Source organism: Strix aluco, chromosome 1, assembly GCF_031877795.1.
Source record: "Strix aluco isolate bStrAlu1 chromosome 1, bStrAlu1.hap1, whole genome shotgun sequence".
Taxonomy (NCBI): Eukaryota; Metazoa; Chordata; class Aves; order Strigiformes; family Strigidae; genus Strix; species Strix aluco.
Window position 1 is genome coordinate 37,875,520 of NC_133931.1, and position 17,186 is coordinate 37,892,705.

General features: G+C 37.5%; 1 protein-coding gene across 5 annotated transcripts in view; it reads left to right on the plus strand.

The window, feature by feature from the left end:
- The window catches only part of ARFGEF1 (ARF guanine nucleotide exchange factor 1), a 100,742-nt gene that overhangs the window by 35,869 nt on the left and 47,687 nt on the right, over window positions 1-17,186 (plus strand). For 3 of the 5 annotated variants that reach the window (XR_012622408.1, XM_074817705.1, XM_074817688.1), the window contains exons 3-7: window positions 2,030-2,186; window positions 3,245-3,391; window positions 13,632-13,811; window positions 15,775-16,048; window positions 16,602-16,715. Coding sequence is in view for 4 of the 5 variants with exons in the window: in XM_074817705.1 (XP_074673806.1) it covers window positions 2,030-2,186; window positions 3,245-3,391; window positions 13,632-13,811; window positions 15,775-16,048; window positions 16,602-16,715 (872 nt within the window). In the remaining variant the exon portion in view is untranslated. The other 2 variants (XM_074817696.1, XM_074817714.1) reach the window with 2 other exon arrangements.

Sequence of the window (17,186 nt, forward strand, 5' to 3'; positions counted from 1 at the left end):
CTGACATTAAGAAGAAAAGACCTTTTGGGCTTCTCTTCTTCCCTCTCCCTACTACCCCCTTCCCTTCTGTCACCAGCAAGGTGATGAGCTTATTGCATTATCTTTCCAGAGGCAAATGGAGCATCATCTTCCATATTTATTATTTTGGGCATTTTTTAATAGTTTTCAATTAAGAGAAGCTTCAGGCTCCTGCAGTAGCTTGCCTGTGGCATGGGTTCTTTATTTTCGGAATCTCATCATGGCCTGCTCCTTCTTTCTGAAAAAATCTTTTTATTTCCGGAGTGCTTTTTTGAACCTAATTTTAGTGGTTTCAATAGATGTAATTAGTAGATGAAGAACAGTCTTGTCATAAGACATGAGCGAGAAGAGATACCACCCCTCCATTCCTCACAGAAAAGCTTTTATAGGAATTTCAGAGAGGTTTAAGAACATGGAAGAATCATGTACTTCCTCTGCAAATTACCTGATTGGGGTTTTGTCCAAAAGAGCTCCGTTTCCAGCAAAACAGTATTGGGCAATAAATAAAGTTATGTATCCAATAAAAAGACAAACCTCTGCTCTTCTTCAGGAAAAAAATATGTAGGGAAAAGTCCTTAAACCTTCAAAAGAGAACTTACTTAGTAGAAAGTAGAATCTTACACTTAATTATTCACTATTAAGACAGAATTTAGGTGCCCTTTTTAAGCAGCCTAAACAAGGAGGGCTGTTTGAATGTGGTACCAAACATCTTCTCAAGGACAATCCAGTTTGCTCCTTGAAAAGTTGAAATTAATAATTTATCATATTAGTTTAAGGCTCTCTCCATGATGCATGGGACTGCATTAATTCGCTGGATTTATAATAAACTCTTAGCAGTTCATTCTTCTACTTCAGCAACATGAAAAATGTATTTTTTCTACCATCTGCATTCCTTGAAGCATCTAATTTAATTTTCAACAAATACATAGGGCCTGGATTTGAAATCAGTTTTTCTGTAAAGATCTATTTGAATTACTGCAAGAATTTTGTAATCCCTCACTACAGAATAGGAAGTTATGCTCTTTAATAACACCAAGTCTGTATAATTCACCTTTTATGTAAAGATATATATGTGTGCACAAAACAGGTTGGGAATGCTTTAGATAAAGGTGATGACCTAGTCTGTGAAATGAAAAATCCAAACATCTTGCTTTGAGTCAAAGGCAAATGGCATTGATGCACACAGATTAGTGAAAAATTACCCATTTTAATTGTCCTTTTTAGCTAAGTATTAATGAGCATGCCTTTTCTAAAGGTGCTGTAAGCAATAAGGCTTCAACAGCTAATAATTTTCTCAGATTTTGTACAGTTAGTCATTTCAGATACATTTCCCTAGTGAGATACATTGGTAACCACTGAACTCTTTAAATTCTGTGGTGTCATCTGAAGTACAGATAGAAAGTTTTGGTTGTATTTTCATTGGGGGGGTGGGGATGTTGTTTATTTGTTTGGTTTTTTTTCCCCAAGTATGTTCAGGATTGAAGTTCAGATATGTTTTAATCTCCAAAATAGATGTACTTTCTCTAAAGTACTGAACCAAACTGGTATCATAATGTAGTAGTTCAGTAGTTTAACTTTCAGGGTGATTAAAATTTTTGGCAAGTTGTGTTTTTATCTGTCCTAGTAGTAAGAGACTAGACTTCTCTCAGAATTATCATTTAATGTGGAAATGATACTGAAGATTTCCCTTCTTCCTCTCTGCTTTCACCAACCAAGTAAGGGGAGTCTTTTCCTGTTCTCAGAGGAAACAAGTCTTTATGCCTTCAAACCAACAGGGACCACTGAATATCCACTTAGTGTGCAAATAGGTCAGCCTGACTGATCCGTAAAGGAGACAGATGAAGTATAAAAGCTGTTAAGAATATTTATACGACCATATTAGCATTGTGTTAACTTCATAGTTAAGTTACTCTTCCCTAATGTTAATTTTCTTGATATTTTATATATAAACGTTGTGGTGGTGAGATTTGTGTGATCACTTACATCATTCTAATACAATCATTCTGTTTAGTCCCCCTCATGGAGAAGCCAAGCCTGGTTCAAGCACTCTTCCACCCGTGAAATCAAAGACAAGCTTCATTGAAGCAGACAAATACTTCCTACCGTTTGAACTGGCATGCCAGTCGAAGTGCCCCAGGATTGTCAGTACATCTCTAGATTGTTTACAGGTCTGTATGAAGATGATTAACTGTCAACTATAAAACTCTTGATTTGGAGAGGAAGTACAGTTTTATGTAACAAATAATGTCATCATTTTTCTATTATTTTACTCCACACACAACCAAATTTAATATCTTTCTCACAAAAGGCGAATGTATCTTATTTCATATGTAGTGCATGTGTGTGTTTATTTGTGTATATATGTATTACTGCAGTTACAGGTTTGGATCAGTTTCATTATGTTAGTGTACAACTACCTATTTTCACATGTTTATGTGTTGAACTAACATAGCAGGTATAACATTATCAAATTCATTTAATGTTATTTATAATTGAAGTCAAATATTTTCAATTTGAGATGTCTAGTCTCTCAAAACTCAGAGGCTCCTGTAATGTTTTCAAAACAAATTCTACAGCATGGAATTTAGCCATTTGCTTCTCCTGAGTAGCCCAACAGTGAACTCAATTAATATGTTTACATTCACAGGCATGTGCATGCCTGGCATGCTCTCATGCTGTGATGCATTGCTACTCTGTGTATTTTTAAGTAGGTGGGCTGTGGAGATGACTCTCATGCCTGAAGTGTTTGGAAGAGGATTTTGTTAATTTTGTAATAAATTCCATTTTAAAGTATTAAAGACCTAGAGAGAGAAAGGGATAATAGAACACTTAAAACCCGAAGACTAGCTAGTAGCTTAAATAGAAAGCATTTGCAGCTGGTTTATCTGGTATTAAAAACATTTGTTGTGCTGACTACATATGAAGACTTGTGTGATGTGAGTTAGTTTTTAGAATCCTGTTTGTTTTAAAACATTGTTAACTGATGAACAAAATCTTTAATGTTAAGCTTGCTGACAAACTTTGTATTGCAGTTGCTGAATGAAAATTGAATAAATCTGGAAGACATTTTAAAAAAATTCTTGATGTTTTATGAGAGTTCGGATAAAATGTGCTATTTTAATTAGTCTGTGCAAGTTAGAGCTATCAAGTGAATTTATTTATTATAACGAAAAGCTGACTTATTTTTTAAGCTCTTATTTATATGGGGTTTTTTTCTTCTCTCCAGAAACTTATAGCATATGGGCACTTGACAGGGAATGCTCCAGACAGCACAGCTCCAGGCAAAAAATTAATTGATAGAATTATTGAGACAATATGTGGTTGTTTCCAAGGCCCTCAAACAGACGAAGGGGTTCAGCTACAAATAATAAAGGTAATATGATTAATACTTCCAGTATTTATAGTGGTGACAGCAGAAGACATTAATAGCCTCAGAAAAGCAGAAGCGTTCAATTTGTAAATGTAATGGTAATTTTGAAATATTTTCTTGATCCTGTTTATTTGAGATGGAAACTCCTTATCTTACGTTCCTTTCCCTATTCTCTGCCATTGCATTTTGAATGAATTCATGGTTTGACGTGAAGTCTTGTGCACAGACCTGTGGAGCTCTCTAATTGTAAGGAATTACTATCAAATAATCCTGTGCTGCCAGTGGGGAAGATGGTAATTAAGCAGCAGATTTTTAAATCCATTTTGGAACTGTTTTATGAAATGCAATTAGACCTGGCAGTCAGGCGTTACCATGGTAGCTTTGTGCTGCTGTGTCATAGGCTTCTGCTTGAAGGAGGTCTAGGGTTTCTTTCCATAGCTTGTATAAACGTTGCATGTGGAGTTTGTGCAAATAAGTGTTTCTGGGGAACTTTAGCTGTTTTCTGATTGCATCCATTAATTATGGGTATTTATTACAGGAAATTATTATGCCAAGTAATAGAAGTTAGTCACCTAGTGGAAGCACCATACCCTACTCCTGTAATAGTAGCCTTTGAATGACAGTGATGATGACCAGTAGTGAAGAATAAATTGAAGTTAGTTATGAGGAGTGGAGTATTTGTTACCTTGTATTCTTGTGTATATGTTTCCTGAGGTGTTGACGTTTCTTGCAGATTGTATTTACTTGTTCTATTGCGGAGAATGTAGTTTATTCTGCTACTCCTTTTCATAGCTCAAGTCTTCCTTTTTCTTGGCACTTCACTTCTTCAGCAGACAGTTGTTACAAATGTTGGTTCATGCTGTTGTTTGCTAGATTTGTTGTGTTGTACTGCCCAAGCATTTAAGACATTTTTCACCTTGCAAAGGGAAGTTTTTGTTGATTTAAACTTCCAATGGTTGAAACCCATTATATCTCCCTCTCACTGTAATACCTTCTCTCCAAATGCCTTCTTATTCAGGCCCTCCCCACCTGAAGGGGATTATCTGTGAGCTGATACTCTTTCTGTCCAAGAAAATAGTTGAGAAAGTAAATTCTTCAACAATTGTAAAATGCATTAAGTGTGTAAATTCATTTAGTGCCTTAATCTTTTGACTGTTTAGACTTAGCTAATTGCCATGTTAGAATGCCTGGGAAGGTGGACAGTACTGTTTTGGCTTTGACTCCATCTTTGTCCTGTACACCAGACATTGTAAAAAGCAGCAAAATTAGAAATAACCTTAGCAAAGATAAGAACCTTTGACTTGCTTTGGGGAAATAACAAAACTGCTAAGTCAGTCATATTCTCTTAGGCTTCATAACAATTCAGTTCTGGGCTCAGTGTGGACCCTGCTTCTTCAGTATGATTTGAAGGATGGATCATGTGTCTTTTCAGACTCTTCTGTGGTCCTGGTGATCAGTATGTTCTCTGAAGAATTTTAATTCCATCAGGCAGATAGAAGACAGGGAACCTGGGTCTCCTGCTTTCTGTGCTGGCACTCCCAGGCTGTTACAACGTGAGCAGTGTTCACGCAGGGCAGCTGCATCACCAACACCACGGTAAAATCTGAGAACCTTGAACCTTCCTCCCTGGAGGGTTATCTCAGTTCTGCATGCTGGGTGGACGGCCCTTACATAGGGTGCTGCCCTCAGGCTAAGATCTGGGAGCCACTCTTGGGTTTGGTAGTTACTAGATGGCTTTCCAGTGGTGGAGTCATCTTAAGCAGGTTCCCGACAATGGGAGCTGCTTAGGCATTCTGAAAATACCTTTCTGTTGACTGCGAGGGAAATAATCTTGCTGAGACTGAGGAGTGTACTTTGTCTCTTTTTAGGTATCTAAGCTTAGAGCTATGTCTGGTGGTAGCTCTGACAGTTAGTGGCTAGTTTAACTTTTCTGCCTCTATTTTTGCTTGCATGTTCTTGCCTGTGTAATCCCCTCATTCTTCATCTGCAGACTCCGTAATGAACCAGACTGGGAAATTGGCCTTCTCCTTCCTTCCTCTTGTAGTTTAGTTTGATTTGGTGTAATTTTGATGGGAAGCCATGCAAATACTTGTTCAGTTATTACAGTGAGGATTGCTGGGGCAGAAAAAAGCAACTAATTAGGCTACTGCTGCCACTGAAAATTGTTTATTCAAATTACGTTTGAAACAGCCTCCCTTGGTTGAAGCTTTTGCCCTCAGGCTTGATCTGCTAGGGCTACTATGGCATTTGTGGTGTGTGTGTGTGCAGACTTCCTGTTGACACCTGCAGAGGTTTTAGTTGAAGTTCTGTTTATATTAATTTCTGGCATTTTTGTTCCTAAAGAACTGCAATTATGATAAAAAATATACTAATTTTTTTAAAAAAAGTCTATAAAGAGTAGGGATGAGGAAGAAAGATGGGACATGAGATCAACTGTTTATCCTCATCCGTGTTTTCTTTCCTTGGTCTGCTGTATAGTAAGTATTTGTTATTATCTAGATACTTTGACAGCTCAAATTGTTCATGTTCAGCAAAGAAAGATTTTTGTGTGTGCTTGATAGCTGTAGTTTGAAAGGATGAATGTTATTTTAGTGACTGCTTTCCAAGTCTTCCATATGCAATAGACTGTTCATAAGGTCAACTCCTGTGTGTGTCTTTTTACAACTAGTCACACTGTCAGTATGACTGGTGACCATGGAGGAAGGAAAGTTCAATCAGACGTTGCTTGGACAAGTTGCCTTTTGAAATTTAACTAAGAATAGAGGACAACTCATGGTTGGATTACAGAATGGGATGATGGTAAAAGCTAACTAATTCTGAGGAATAAGGAGAATGGTGATAGGTTTGAAAGAATTTTAACAAAACTTGTGTGAAAACAGATTCCAAATTCAGAAGACCCTTAGAAAATACTTCAGTTCCATATCCTGTTGTGTTTCAGTAGTGTGGAATGCTATCTAAGTAACTTAATCATCTACAATATCATGTAGTACTGTGGTTATTTTTTCCTATAAAAAGATCATAGAAAGCTTAATTCCTCCTGCTGAGATTAAAAGGAGCTGTGGATCATGGAAAGATTTGAGAATTGAAATAATGATGCAGGAGGTTTTACATCTGAATCTTTGTATTTTGCGGCTTCCATCTTCAGGTTAATGGCTAGGACCGACTACTTAACCTGAAAATGCTGTCCTATCATTTTGCAGTTTTATTTTTTAGAGAAGGATTGCGTTTTCAGAGCTGGACTTGAAATACTTCTGTCTTGCAAAATATGCATCTGTTTGATTCCATACTAGATTCTAGTTAATTTTGAACACCTAACTTTCCAGTGATAAAATGAAATAAAACTTTATATTCTTATATAATTTATATTCTTTATATTATCTTCCATGGGAGAAACTGGAATGTAGTTCTGTTCTTTCTGAAGTCTCCACAGTCATAATCCTTCAGTGTGTTTCAGGGCTGGTAACTGACCACATGCTTGACAGTATGGATTTTTTTTTTCTTCAAATTGATGTTAAGCAGAAAAAAATATTAGTTTTAATCAAATATTGGGTGTTAATTAATGATCCATTATTACTGAAATCTGGTGTAGAATCCAGGATATGACACTGTTGATTTAAATCACTGTCTTGACTGTGAAAACATGCTGGAAGCAAACACAGTATTTTTCTGGTTTTTATACCCTTACAAAGTATTTCCATAGGTCTTCAAAGTTGGTAAACTTAAGTTACATAAACATAGGTCTTTTAAAACTATGGTAAATGTGTAACATCAATGACTGAATAATTTGGAAATAGTGAAAAGCAGGAGATAATCTTATCACTTGCTCACAAAGAAAATGCCACTTGGAGAACTATATTATTGCATTCTGTAATGGTTTTTTTTTTTAGTGTCACTCATACTGAAAAATTATTTATCTGTGAATATTTGTGTTATTTAATGTATTTGTTGCTTTGTGGTTTAAGGACTTAAGTCTCCTGCGTTTTTCCAAAAGTCAGTCCATAGTAACACATTATTTCATTATAAGTTAATGTTTGGACTTCAAGTTGACTTTTAAAAAATTTTATAATTTAAAAATAACCCTATAGCCCTTCTCAAAGAAAACGGAATTACACGGTTTCAGTAGCTAATACGCTAGAGAGAGGGGTTATGGCCACTGTGTTGTATGTGCTGTCTCAACTACTGGAGAGTTCCCAGGCAACTGAATTGCAAGTATTTTACCCAAAGTAAGTTAGTGCTGATCAGGTGATGGCTGTACTGTGTCATAAATCTTCCAAAGATAAGATGATCAGAGTTGGCTGAGAGGAGGAAAAGAATGACCCTGAGTTGAAAATTAGCCTTCCTAGCAAGTCTGCAATGTAGGTGCATCTGCCTCTCTTGTGTTCTTAAATTGTTCTACTGGTTGTAGTTACTTTCTTTCACTCTAACCATCCTGTTCTTGCAGAATATTCAGTGCGAGAGGAATGAGAAGTTTACAGGTACAGATGGATGCTGTATGGTTTTAGTAGAGAATTAATGTCAATTTAGTTATTAAACTACATTAATTTTTCCTCACAAATCAGGATATTTCCTGTACTGTTCTAGTACACTCATTTTACATAATAGGAAATTCACTAAATAGGCAAACATGCTTCAGGCTAAAAGAAAAAAATACTATGGGTGTCATACAAAGATATGATAATCTGTAACTCAAAAAATAATCCTGAAGATTTTTCTCCTTTCCCAAACCCATCTGATGGTTGTTTATAAAAATGAATAAACTTTATTTATAGTAACTATGTAGAGGCACAGAACAATAGGGTCTTTCTCAAATACAGAACAAGAGGTGTGAAGAACTGGAAGGAAGGCCTAAGGAAACAATGTCACAGTCAGGATGATAGCCAGTAGTTTCAGAACAAGGAAAGCTTGTTGGCTGTTGGTATTTTTGCAGGCTTTGTGACAAAGAATGCTTTTGTAGAAGGACCTGAAGTATAATGAGGTAGTGCTAACAATGTTTTTACAAAGGTTTCCTTCCCTGCCGAAAGAACAGCAAAGGGGAGGAGTACAGTAAAGTAGTAATCATCTCTCCATAGCTCACTCTGAAGATACTGGATGAAAACAGATGAGCTAAGTGTGACAGAAGGAGTGAGAACTCGTTTGCAAAAAGCCTTGTGCAGCAAATCTACCATGATAGAAAAGAGCAACCTAATGCTGTCATAGTCAGTAGAGCCACTGCAGTCTGCAGAGACGTATTTTTCCATCCAGGCTTTGCTCCCAGATGTTGTCCTACCCCATCCCTTGTCCTGGCATGGATTTAATACTCTGAATCCACTAGAATCACTTTTAAAACAAACAAACAAAAAAAACCCCCAAAACCAAACACCAGAAAATCACCTGTGGGTTTTTTTGTTCTGTTTGGTTTTAATTGTTTTAATGTGTTGCCATTAAAATAGCACAGGCGGCTTCATGCTCCAGACATGTTGCAAAATAAGCAATAAGAGTATACAGCTGGGAGTAAGGCAGAGCTTTTGTTGTTCCACCTCTCAAGGACATGTGTTGCTGTGCAGCAGTTTGAGATTTTGTGTAATCCTGCTTAACTGGGGACTGTTGCTGAGGTGGTTGCCTTCAACTCACCTGTCTCCCTCTCTTCCTCCTTGCATTGGACCTAGTAGCTGTTTGGCCACAGAGTAAGGTTGGGCAGTAATCTGATGAAAACTGATAAAGTAAGAAAGAGAAGAATTAGTTTTCTAACATCCGAGTTGACAGGGGTTTCAGAGGAGCAGGACTGCTGCTCTTGATCGTAACCTGCAGTTTCTCGGGGTTAGCTGTCCCATCAGTTCTGGTAATGATGTGCTCTTTTATGATACAGAATGAGGTGATGTTGTTTAGGGCATGCTGTCAAATTGAGCCCTAAATGGAAGCTGCCAAGAGGTAATGATGTTGTCAGAAAGTAATTGTAAAATACTTCCTGTCTCATGTTCATTCTTACATTTCTGCTAGATTGTGATAGTAGAGGAAGAGAAATGGCACTGAGACATGAAGTAAGCATGACTAATAGCCGGAGGGTGGCTCTAATTGGAAAGGAATATGAAAGATATTAGCAAAATATCAAAGTTAAAAATGCTTACCAGTTTACAAACACGTTTAGGGTTCATCATCTCTAGTGCCTGAGAAGGAAAGAAACCCGAAGAAGTGACTGTCAGAATCTCTGTAGTGAAGTTGCACTCTTTAATAGTTAGATATCTGCAAAGAGATGCCCTGCTGGAAAGACTGAGTTCTCAGTCTGCATAGAAGATGTAGTTATTCAGTGAATCTGGATTAATATGTTAAGGAAGTATGTGTCCCTGTGTGTGTAAACATTTCTTTGCCTCCACACCCTCTTATCAGGTGGTGTGAAAAGAACCAAGGTCTAGTAGCCATAACAAACTTACTGAAGAAATTTAGGAAATTCAGGCTGTTAAGCCAATTAAAACAAAAGAGCACATAATCCGTCTGTAGCCTTGACACCTTTTTCTACTAGCAGGCATTCTGTCATATTATTAAAAATTGGGGGAAAAAACCTATGGGTTTCTTTGAACTGCAATGGAAGTTAATACTGGACTTTCAAATATCAAATTCCTAATCACCTGAATTTAACAAGGAGACAAAACGTGACACAAAGGAGTAACTTTATGAATGACATAGCTAGAACAAAAGCGATAGAGACTTGATCCCCTGCCCCACTGCACCTTTTCATTAAGAGTCCAAAATGCTAGGCAGCAAGAGACCTTATCTTCCAAGTGAGAAATTGTAGGTGGTTCATAAGCTGATGTATTGTAAGTGTGTGTGTCTCAGTGTTACCTTTTGGCATTGGGTGAAAGAAGTCTTAACTAAATCTAAATGCTTATTGTATTGGGCCCAAACATTAGTGCTTTGGAAAAAAAATAGCTGTCTATTTATGTCTGGGCTGCACTTGTTTGGCTCGTTTTCAGGAGTTACTGATTTTATTTTTTTAAGCTAGCATAGACAAAGTTTTTCAAGGCTAATTCTGTTACAGAATTATTAGTGAAAGATTAAGGGAGCTTTCTGGTTTGGACTTTCAGGACTTCATGATGCACAAAACTTGAAAAAGTAGAATACTAAAATATGTACAGGTGTGCAGCCTTTCCAGCCGGATCGGAGAGTGCAGAATCAAATCACTGGGAGTTACTTGCCTTCAGGGTGATCGTGTTTGCTCCTGAAACATGTAGGAAAGAGTTGGAGAAGTCAGCAGAGCTGTGATTGATGTGAGTAGCTTTGGGGATAAATTTTGGAGTGTGAGAGTACTGTAGTGTAGGGGATACAGATCTGTTACCTGATCTGAAGTGTGCAACTCTAATTAATGGGGTTCGGCATATTTTAACTCAGTATCTGCAAGTCTCAGAAACCCCCCAGGAATTCCTGGCCATAAGGTAGAGGTGGAACAGTACAACGCTTAATGAAGTGTGTAAGTGAAAATGTCACACAAAGTCGTGTGTGTAGGCCAGTGTAGAAGGTGTTTGTATTAAGGGGAGAGGGGAAGGGAGAGGTGGTGAATGGTTTAAATGTATGAATAGGTTTTGGTGGCAGACTCATTGATAAGAGATCATAGAATAGAATCATAGAATGGTTTGGGTTGGAAGGGACCTTTAAAGATCATCTAGTCCAACCCATCTTGCAATGAGCAGAGACATCTTTAACTAGACCAGGTCTCTCAGAACCCCATCCAGCCTGACCTTGAATGTTTACAGTGATGTGCCATCTACCGCCTCTCTGGGCAACCTGTTCCAGTGTTTCACCACCCTCGTAAAAAACTTACTCCTTATATCTAGTCTAAATCTACCCTCTTTTACCTTTAAAACTGTTACCCATTGTCCTATCACAACAGGCCCTACTAAAAAGTCCATCCCCATCTTTCTTGTAAGACCCCTTTAAGTACTGGAAGGTCGCTATAGGGTCTCCTTGGAGCCTTCTCTTCTCCAGGCTGAACAACCCCAACTCTTGCAGCCTTTCCTCATATGGGAAACTCATAGGTTCCATCCATCTGATCATTTTTGTGGCCCACCTCTGGACTCACTGCAAGAGGTCCATGTCTTTCCTGTGCTGAGGGCTCCAGCTCTGGATACAGTATTCCAGGTGGGGTCTCATGAGAGTGGAGTAGAGGGACAGAATCACCTCCCTTGACCTGCTGACCAGGATGCAGCCCAGGATATGGTTGGCCTTCTGGGCTGTGAGCACACATTGCTGACTTGTGTCCAGTTTTTCATCCACCAATACCCCCGAGTCCTTCTCCACAGGGCTTCTCTCAATCCATTCACCTCTCAGTCTGTATTGATACTGGAGGTTGCCATGACCCAGGTGCAGGACCCTGCCCTTGGCCTTGCCTCATGAGGTTCACACAAGCCAACTTCTTGAGCTTGTCCAGGTCCCTCTGGATGGCATCCCATCCCTCAGGCGTGTGTCAGCTGTACCACTCAGCTTGGTGTCGTCTGCAAACTTGCTGAGGGTGCACTTGATCCCACTGTCTGCGTCACTGATTATTAAATAGTACTGGTCCCAGTACAGACCCCTGAGGGACATCACATGTCACTGATCTCCATCCAGATAAGGCACTGGATTTTGTTGTGGCTTTTATATGTCCTTTCCCCTGCATGATGTTTCCATTAGCAGAAGCAGGGTATTGATAAGTTTTGTGGAGGTATTGCATCATTGCACACAGAGGGTAAGAATTAAGGATGGGGGTGTGAATTTTAACTTCGCACTACTTGGTTTTTAGAAGGCTGGAGACATGTAAGCTGAATTTTGGGAGGGGGGAAAAAAGAACGGTACCAGTGCTTGGAGACTCAGGTTCCTTTAACGAAGCCATTGTCTACAGTTTGCCTACCTGTGATTTCTTGTCTTCAGTTGGTTGGGTGTTTTTTGACTTTTTTTCCCTTTCGATTTTTGATAAAGACTTCTACTGGGCATTTAGGCAGCACTACTTTGTAGGTTGTAGTGTGAGATGCTGTTAAGTGGTCATGCAGATAAAAATGTATACTCTCCAGAAAGAAATGTAAGTACAGTCCTTCATATATATACCTCCCTATGTCCACTGATGAGAGGACTAAGGCATCACAGGCAGAATAGGAAGGGACCTTAATGGACTGCTTATCTAGGAGTAGAATTCAGGTCTCTTCAGCAACAGCTCAGTGAGATGGGTCTTTAATTTTCTTTTTCCTGTTAAGCTGTACAGTGGTTTTTAACTGAGTGATAACTCTTTGTCCACTTGTTGGTGACATGTGTGGACAGAGGTGTCAGTAAGAGAAGTTAGGCATGGTTTGATGAGTAAATTACCCAACACTTAAAATAACTTTTGTTTTTAACTGTGATAAACTTGCAAAAGTATGAGGTTTCCAGTGTTTCCAGTTCTTTCTTACTTACCCTAAACATCCCATTAAATCATTAACTCTGTCAAAGTCTTTAATGGCTAAAATTCCCTGATTTCTTCTCCTGGAGTACAGTGATCAGTGTAAACATGTTTGTTCTGTTGTGGACCAAGCTTTTCCCCTCTCCAACATGCACCTCTCACAATGTCTTCACACCCTGTCCTCAGCTTTCATCTGCCTCTATTTCTGCTTTTTAATCCAGCCTGCCTCTACCTCACATAAAGATAATGTCTTACTTTCTGTGTTACCTGATCTTTAGAGGCTTATTTGCATTTTTTTTTTTTTTTGTAAAAAAGAGAAGCAGATACTTGCTCAAATAGAAAGAAAGAAGTTAATTTCTACAGAGAGGGCAACACAATACTCTAGCATCTACCCAAAGAGTGTTTAGAAAGGAGGTTGTCCCACTTATAACTGCCTAATTTCATACTCAGTCTTTTTCTTCACATTTACATTTATTTGTAAAACAACTTTCGGACACTTTAGATTGCTTTCAGGTTTTTAACAGGTAGTCTGTTGTTCATTTTTGTGTCTAGAAAATTCTAGGATTACTTTTATTAACTTCCTGTTTGGTAACTCAGTAGATAACTTCTTATATGCTGTGAAACATGTATTTCCTAGATATGTTGATTAAAAACACTTTCAATTTAATATGACTGGATATGTATGATGTTCCAGTATGGCTACAAGAGTACCTGTGAAAACTTAATTAAAACTGCAGTTCAAGGTATGTACTTAGTTATATTTTCAGAGTAATCAAACCTTCATATTTATTCACTGCAAACTATTTGATTGACAAGACAAGTCTTGAATGGAGAATATATGTATATGTGTGTTTGTTTATTTAGGCTTTGCTCACTGCAGTAACATCTCAACACATAGAAATCCACGAAGGAACAGTGCTACAGGCTGTAAGAACATGTTACAATATCTATCTAGCAAGCAAAAATCTCATAAATCAAACCACAGCCAAGGCCACTCTAACACAAATGCTGAATGTCATTTTTGCACGTATGGAAAATCAAGCAGTGAGTATCTCAGTATCTTTATATAGAAACTAGCTCTTAAAATCAGCTTGAGAGATTTGTTTTGTCATTATTATTAAAGCTTTTTGGTTTTCCAAACTTACGCACTTCTGAAAAAAAAAAAAAGAATCTGGTATCTTACATTGTTCATTTTGTGTTCTGCACTCTGAAATAGGTGTGAAATGTGTTTCTGGGGATTGGGGTGTTGTATATGATTTAAAGTTCTCATAGCAGTCCTCTATATTTAATGGATGTATTCAACTTCAGTTTCTATTGTCAGACTGTCAAGAAATGCCACACTACCTGCATAAGAGTGCATATGGAGTACATTAGTGTTAGTGAAATGCTCTAGTGTTGTTGTGATGATAAACACCGAAGAAATAAGCCATGATTTAAGAAAAAAAAAAACCCTTACAAAAAAAACCCAAACAAAGAAAAACTTTCCAGTCATGTAATCATTTACATTTTTTAAGTATTTGAATGTATAGTAGTCACTAACAGATATGTACATGTCACTGAAATTGCTGTTGTGAGTTCTCAGCGGGGACCCCAGCATATGCCCTGTGCCTTCCACTGCTGGTAATAAAGATCAATAAGGCAAAGTAATGGTCCTAATTCCTATTAAAAAAACCCAACACCTAAAACCCAAAGAAAAAAAAAAAAAAATTGCCCAGATTTGAGAACTGGTTGAATTCCTACTACTTCTAGAAGTAATTCTACTGTATTATTACAAACTCTTAGGATTTATCTAAGAATGGGTAGTACTTTGGTTCATACTTTCCTCTCAGAAGCAACTGCGTATTGGTATGTGGTACCATCACAGTCGAAGATTTATAAGACATGTTTATGATAAGTCATGCCAAAAGCCATACAGTACCTGAGAAATCTGTGCAGTTATTGTCCTTTTAAGCAACTTATTCTACAATGGAAGTCTTCATTTTTGTCAGACTGTAAGTGTGGTCTTTATGCAAGTTGATAAGTAGTTCTGCTTTTTTTGCACACTCAGGGCAGTTATTTTAATATGATAGCTAACAAATGCTGGAAGAAATTATATGAGCTGTAATATGAAAGGTAATATCTGCTTGGGGATCTATAGCATCCCAAAAGATGCAGCATAGAAAGCTTTAAGTGGAAGAGTAAAGGTCTGAGATCATAGTAGCCAAAATAACTATAGGAAGTTACAAAACTTTTGGTAAACACTAGACTCTTCAGGGATAGAAAGCCAGTCCTTAGAGCATCTCTTCAAAGGACACCCTCCTTTGGTTTGACTTTAAAGACTGTTCTCTTAAGCATTAGACAAGTTACAGAAATTCTTTCCTTTCTGGGGATTCCAGATCAAGGAACTGCGAAACTGAAATAGTCTTTGCCTTACAGTTTTAAGTATGATGATTTCTTTCTGAGGATCTGTCTTCTGTAGTGTTGTGGAAGTGCTGCTCTTTTCAGTTTTAACACTTATTTTTGTTTTTTTCCCCTGGATGTTTAGCCAGTTTTGGGGTTGGGGTTTCTTTTTTTTTTTCCCCAGTCTTTCCCTTAGTACCACATGCTTGTAGGATAACAGAAGACTCATTTAAGTTCTCCAGTGTATTTCTCTTTGTCAGAGCTGCATAGATGTTTCTCCATGCAGTCGTATATTGTCACATCTCCTGGCTGATCATCTTACAGGCCAGGCAGACAACTCTTGGTCCTGTACTGTGTGTAGTTTAGTCATCCCTCTTCCACAGTGAAGGTACAGTTAAATGTAATGTGCATAGTTGAAAAGCAGCCTTCTTGCAAAGGTTTATCCCATGATGTTAAAATTATTTATAATAATACAACGGATGCATTTTCTTAAACTGTTACAGCTTTATGAAGGCACTGTGTAAGCAGAAACAATAGAGATTTCATGTTTATAAAATAATGTATACAATATGTATGGAGCTCGTTGTTTTGATAGTGAAATTCTTGTGTGATTGCAATGTTTTTGTAGCTTCAGGAAGCCAAACAGATGGAAAAGGAAAGACATAGACAGCAACACCATCTACAGCAGTCTCCAGTAAGCCATCATGAGCCTGAGTCACCTCAGTTGAGACATATTCCAACACAGACTGATCAGCTATCCAAAGAACATGAAAGAGAGCTTGACCACAGCACAAATGATGTGGACAAGAACCTTCAAGAAGATATAGAGGCAGAAAATGGATCTGATATATCTAGTGCTGAAAATGAACAGACAGAAGCTGACCAAGCTACAGCAGCAGAAAGTAATCAGTGTGTATTTCTGTTTCATGGAGGGAGGGAAAAGGTCTGTAAAAAGAAAGGCTTGAGGATTGTCTTTTTTTTTTCCGCTCTCCCAAATCTGGAGTCAGGCATATATTTTCAAATAGTTCACCAATGCAGAATGCCTGTTGTCCTTGTTACCACTGTTAAACTTTATCACGAGTATCCTTTAGTCTTACACTCTGTTGTAGCAAAGATTCCTCTTTGCACCTATGCAATACTGTGAAAGTTTTTGAGAATAACATCTCAAAACCAGTAAGTTTTCAGTGTTTAATGTACATGAAAATACAAAATTGATGTCTTTTGTTGGCATTGGCCTGTGGCTTAATTACCATTTACAGGTTAAACACCGGAATGCTTATGTTCTGCAAATACTATTTTCAGAGCATCCAAACACAGCTTTTTTTAAAAAAAAACATATACTCTCCTATTAATAGATTTATAATTGAATTTTTAAATATTTAATGCAAGTAAAATATCTCCTTAATTTCTGAGTTTCTCATTAATATTTGTTTGGGTTTGTTTTTCTTTTTAAAGATCTTTCTAAAGCTGATGGAGGAACATATGATGGTGAAAGCAATGAGTGTGAAGAGAAGGCACAAGAAATTGTAGAAAGTATTGTTCAGGAAATGGTGAACATAGTAGTTGGAGGTATTATATTAATATGTCTAGTCAATAGTGACTGCAGTCTGAATCTTGACATTAAGAATTATTTTAACACTTCTGAATATTTAACTAAAACATGTCATTATGTAAGTAACACATGCTGAAGAAAACAGTTTCAGTTATCAGACCTTAGCTGTGCATTATTTAACAGTGAAATGGACAAGATTTCATACATTCATTTACACTCTATATTGGAGACTAATGTTCTTTTTAAAATACAAATTCTTGTTCCTTTTTTTTTTTCTGTTTTGTTTCCACATAAACTCTTCACAAATGGGCCTGTCTGTATTAGCAGTGTAGCAGTACGTTTTTCAGTTTGTTCAAAAGTGTATATCAGATCAGTGACTTTTTTTTTCCCCTCAAATGCTTCTTGGAAACTTGGTAGAATGGTGAACCTGGCAATATAAAGTTATAAAGTAATTTTTTAATTGTAATTTTCATTAGTGGGAATAAAGA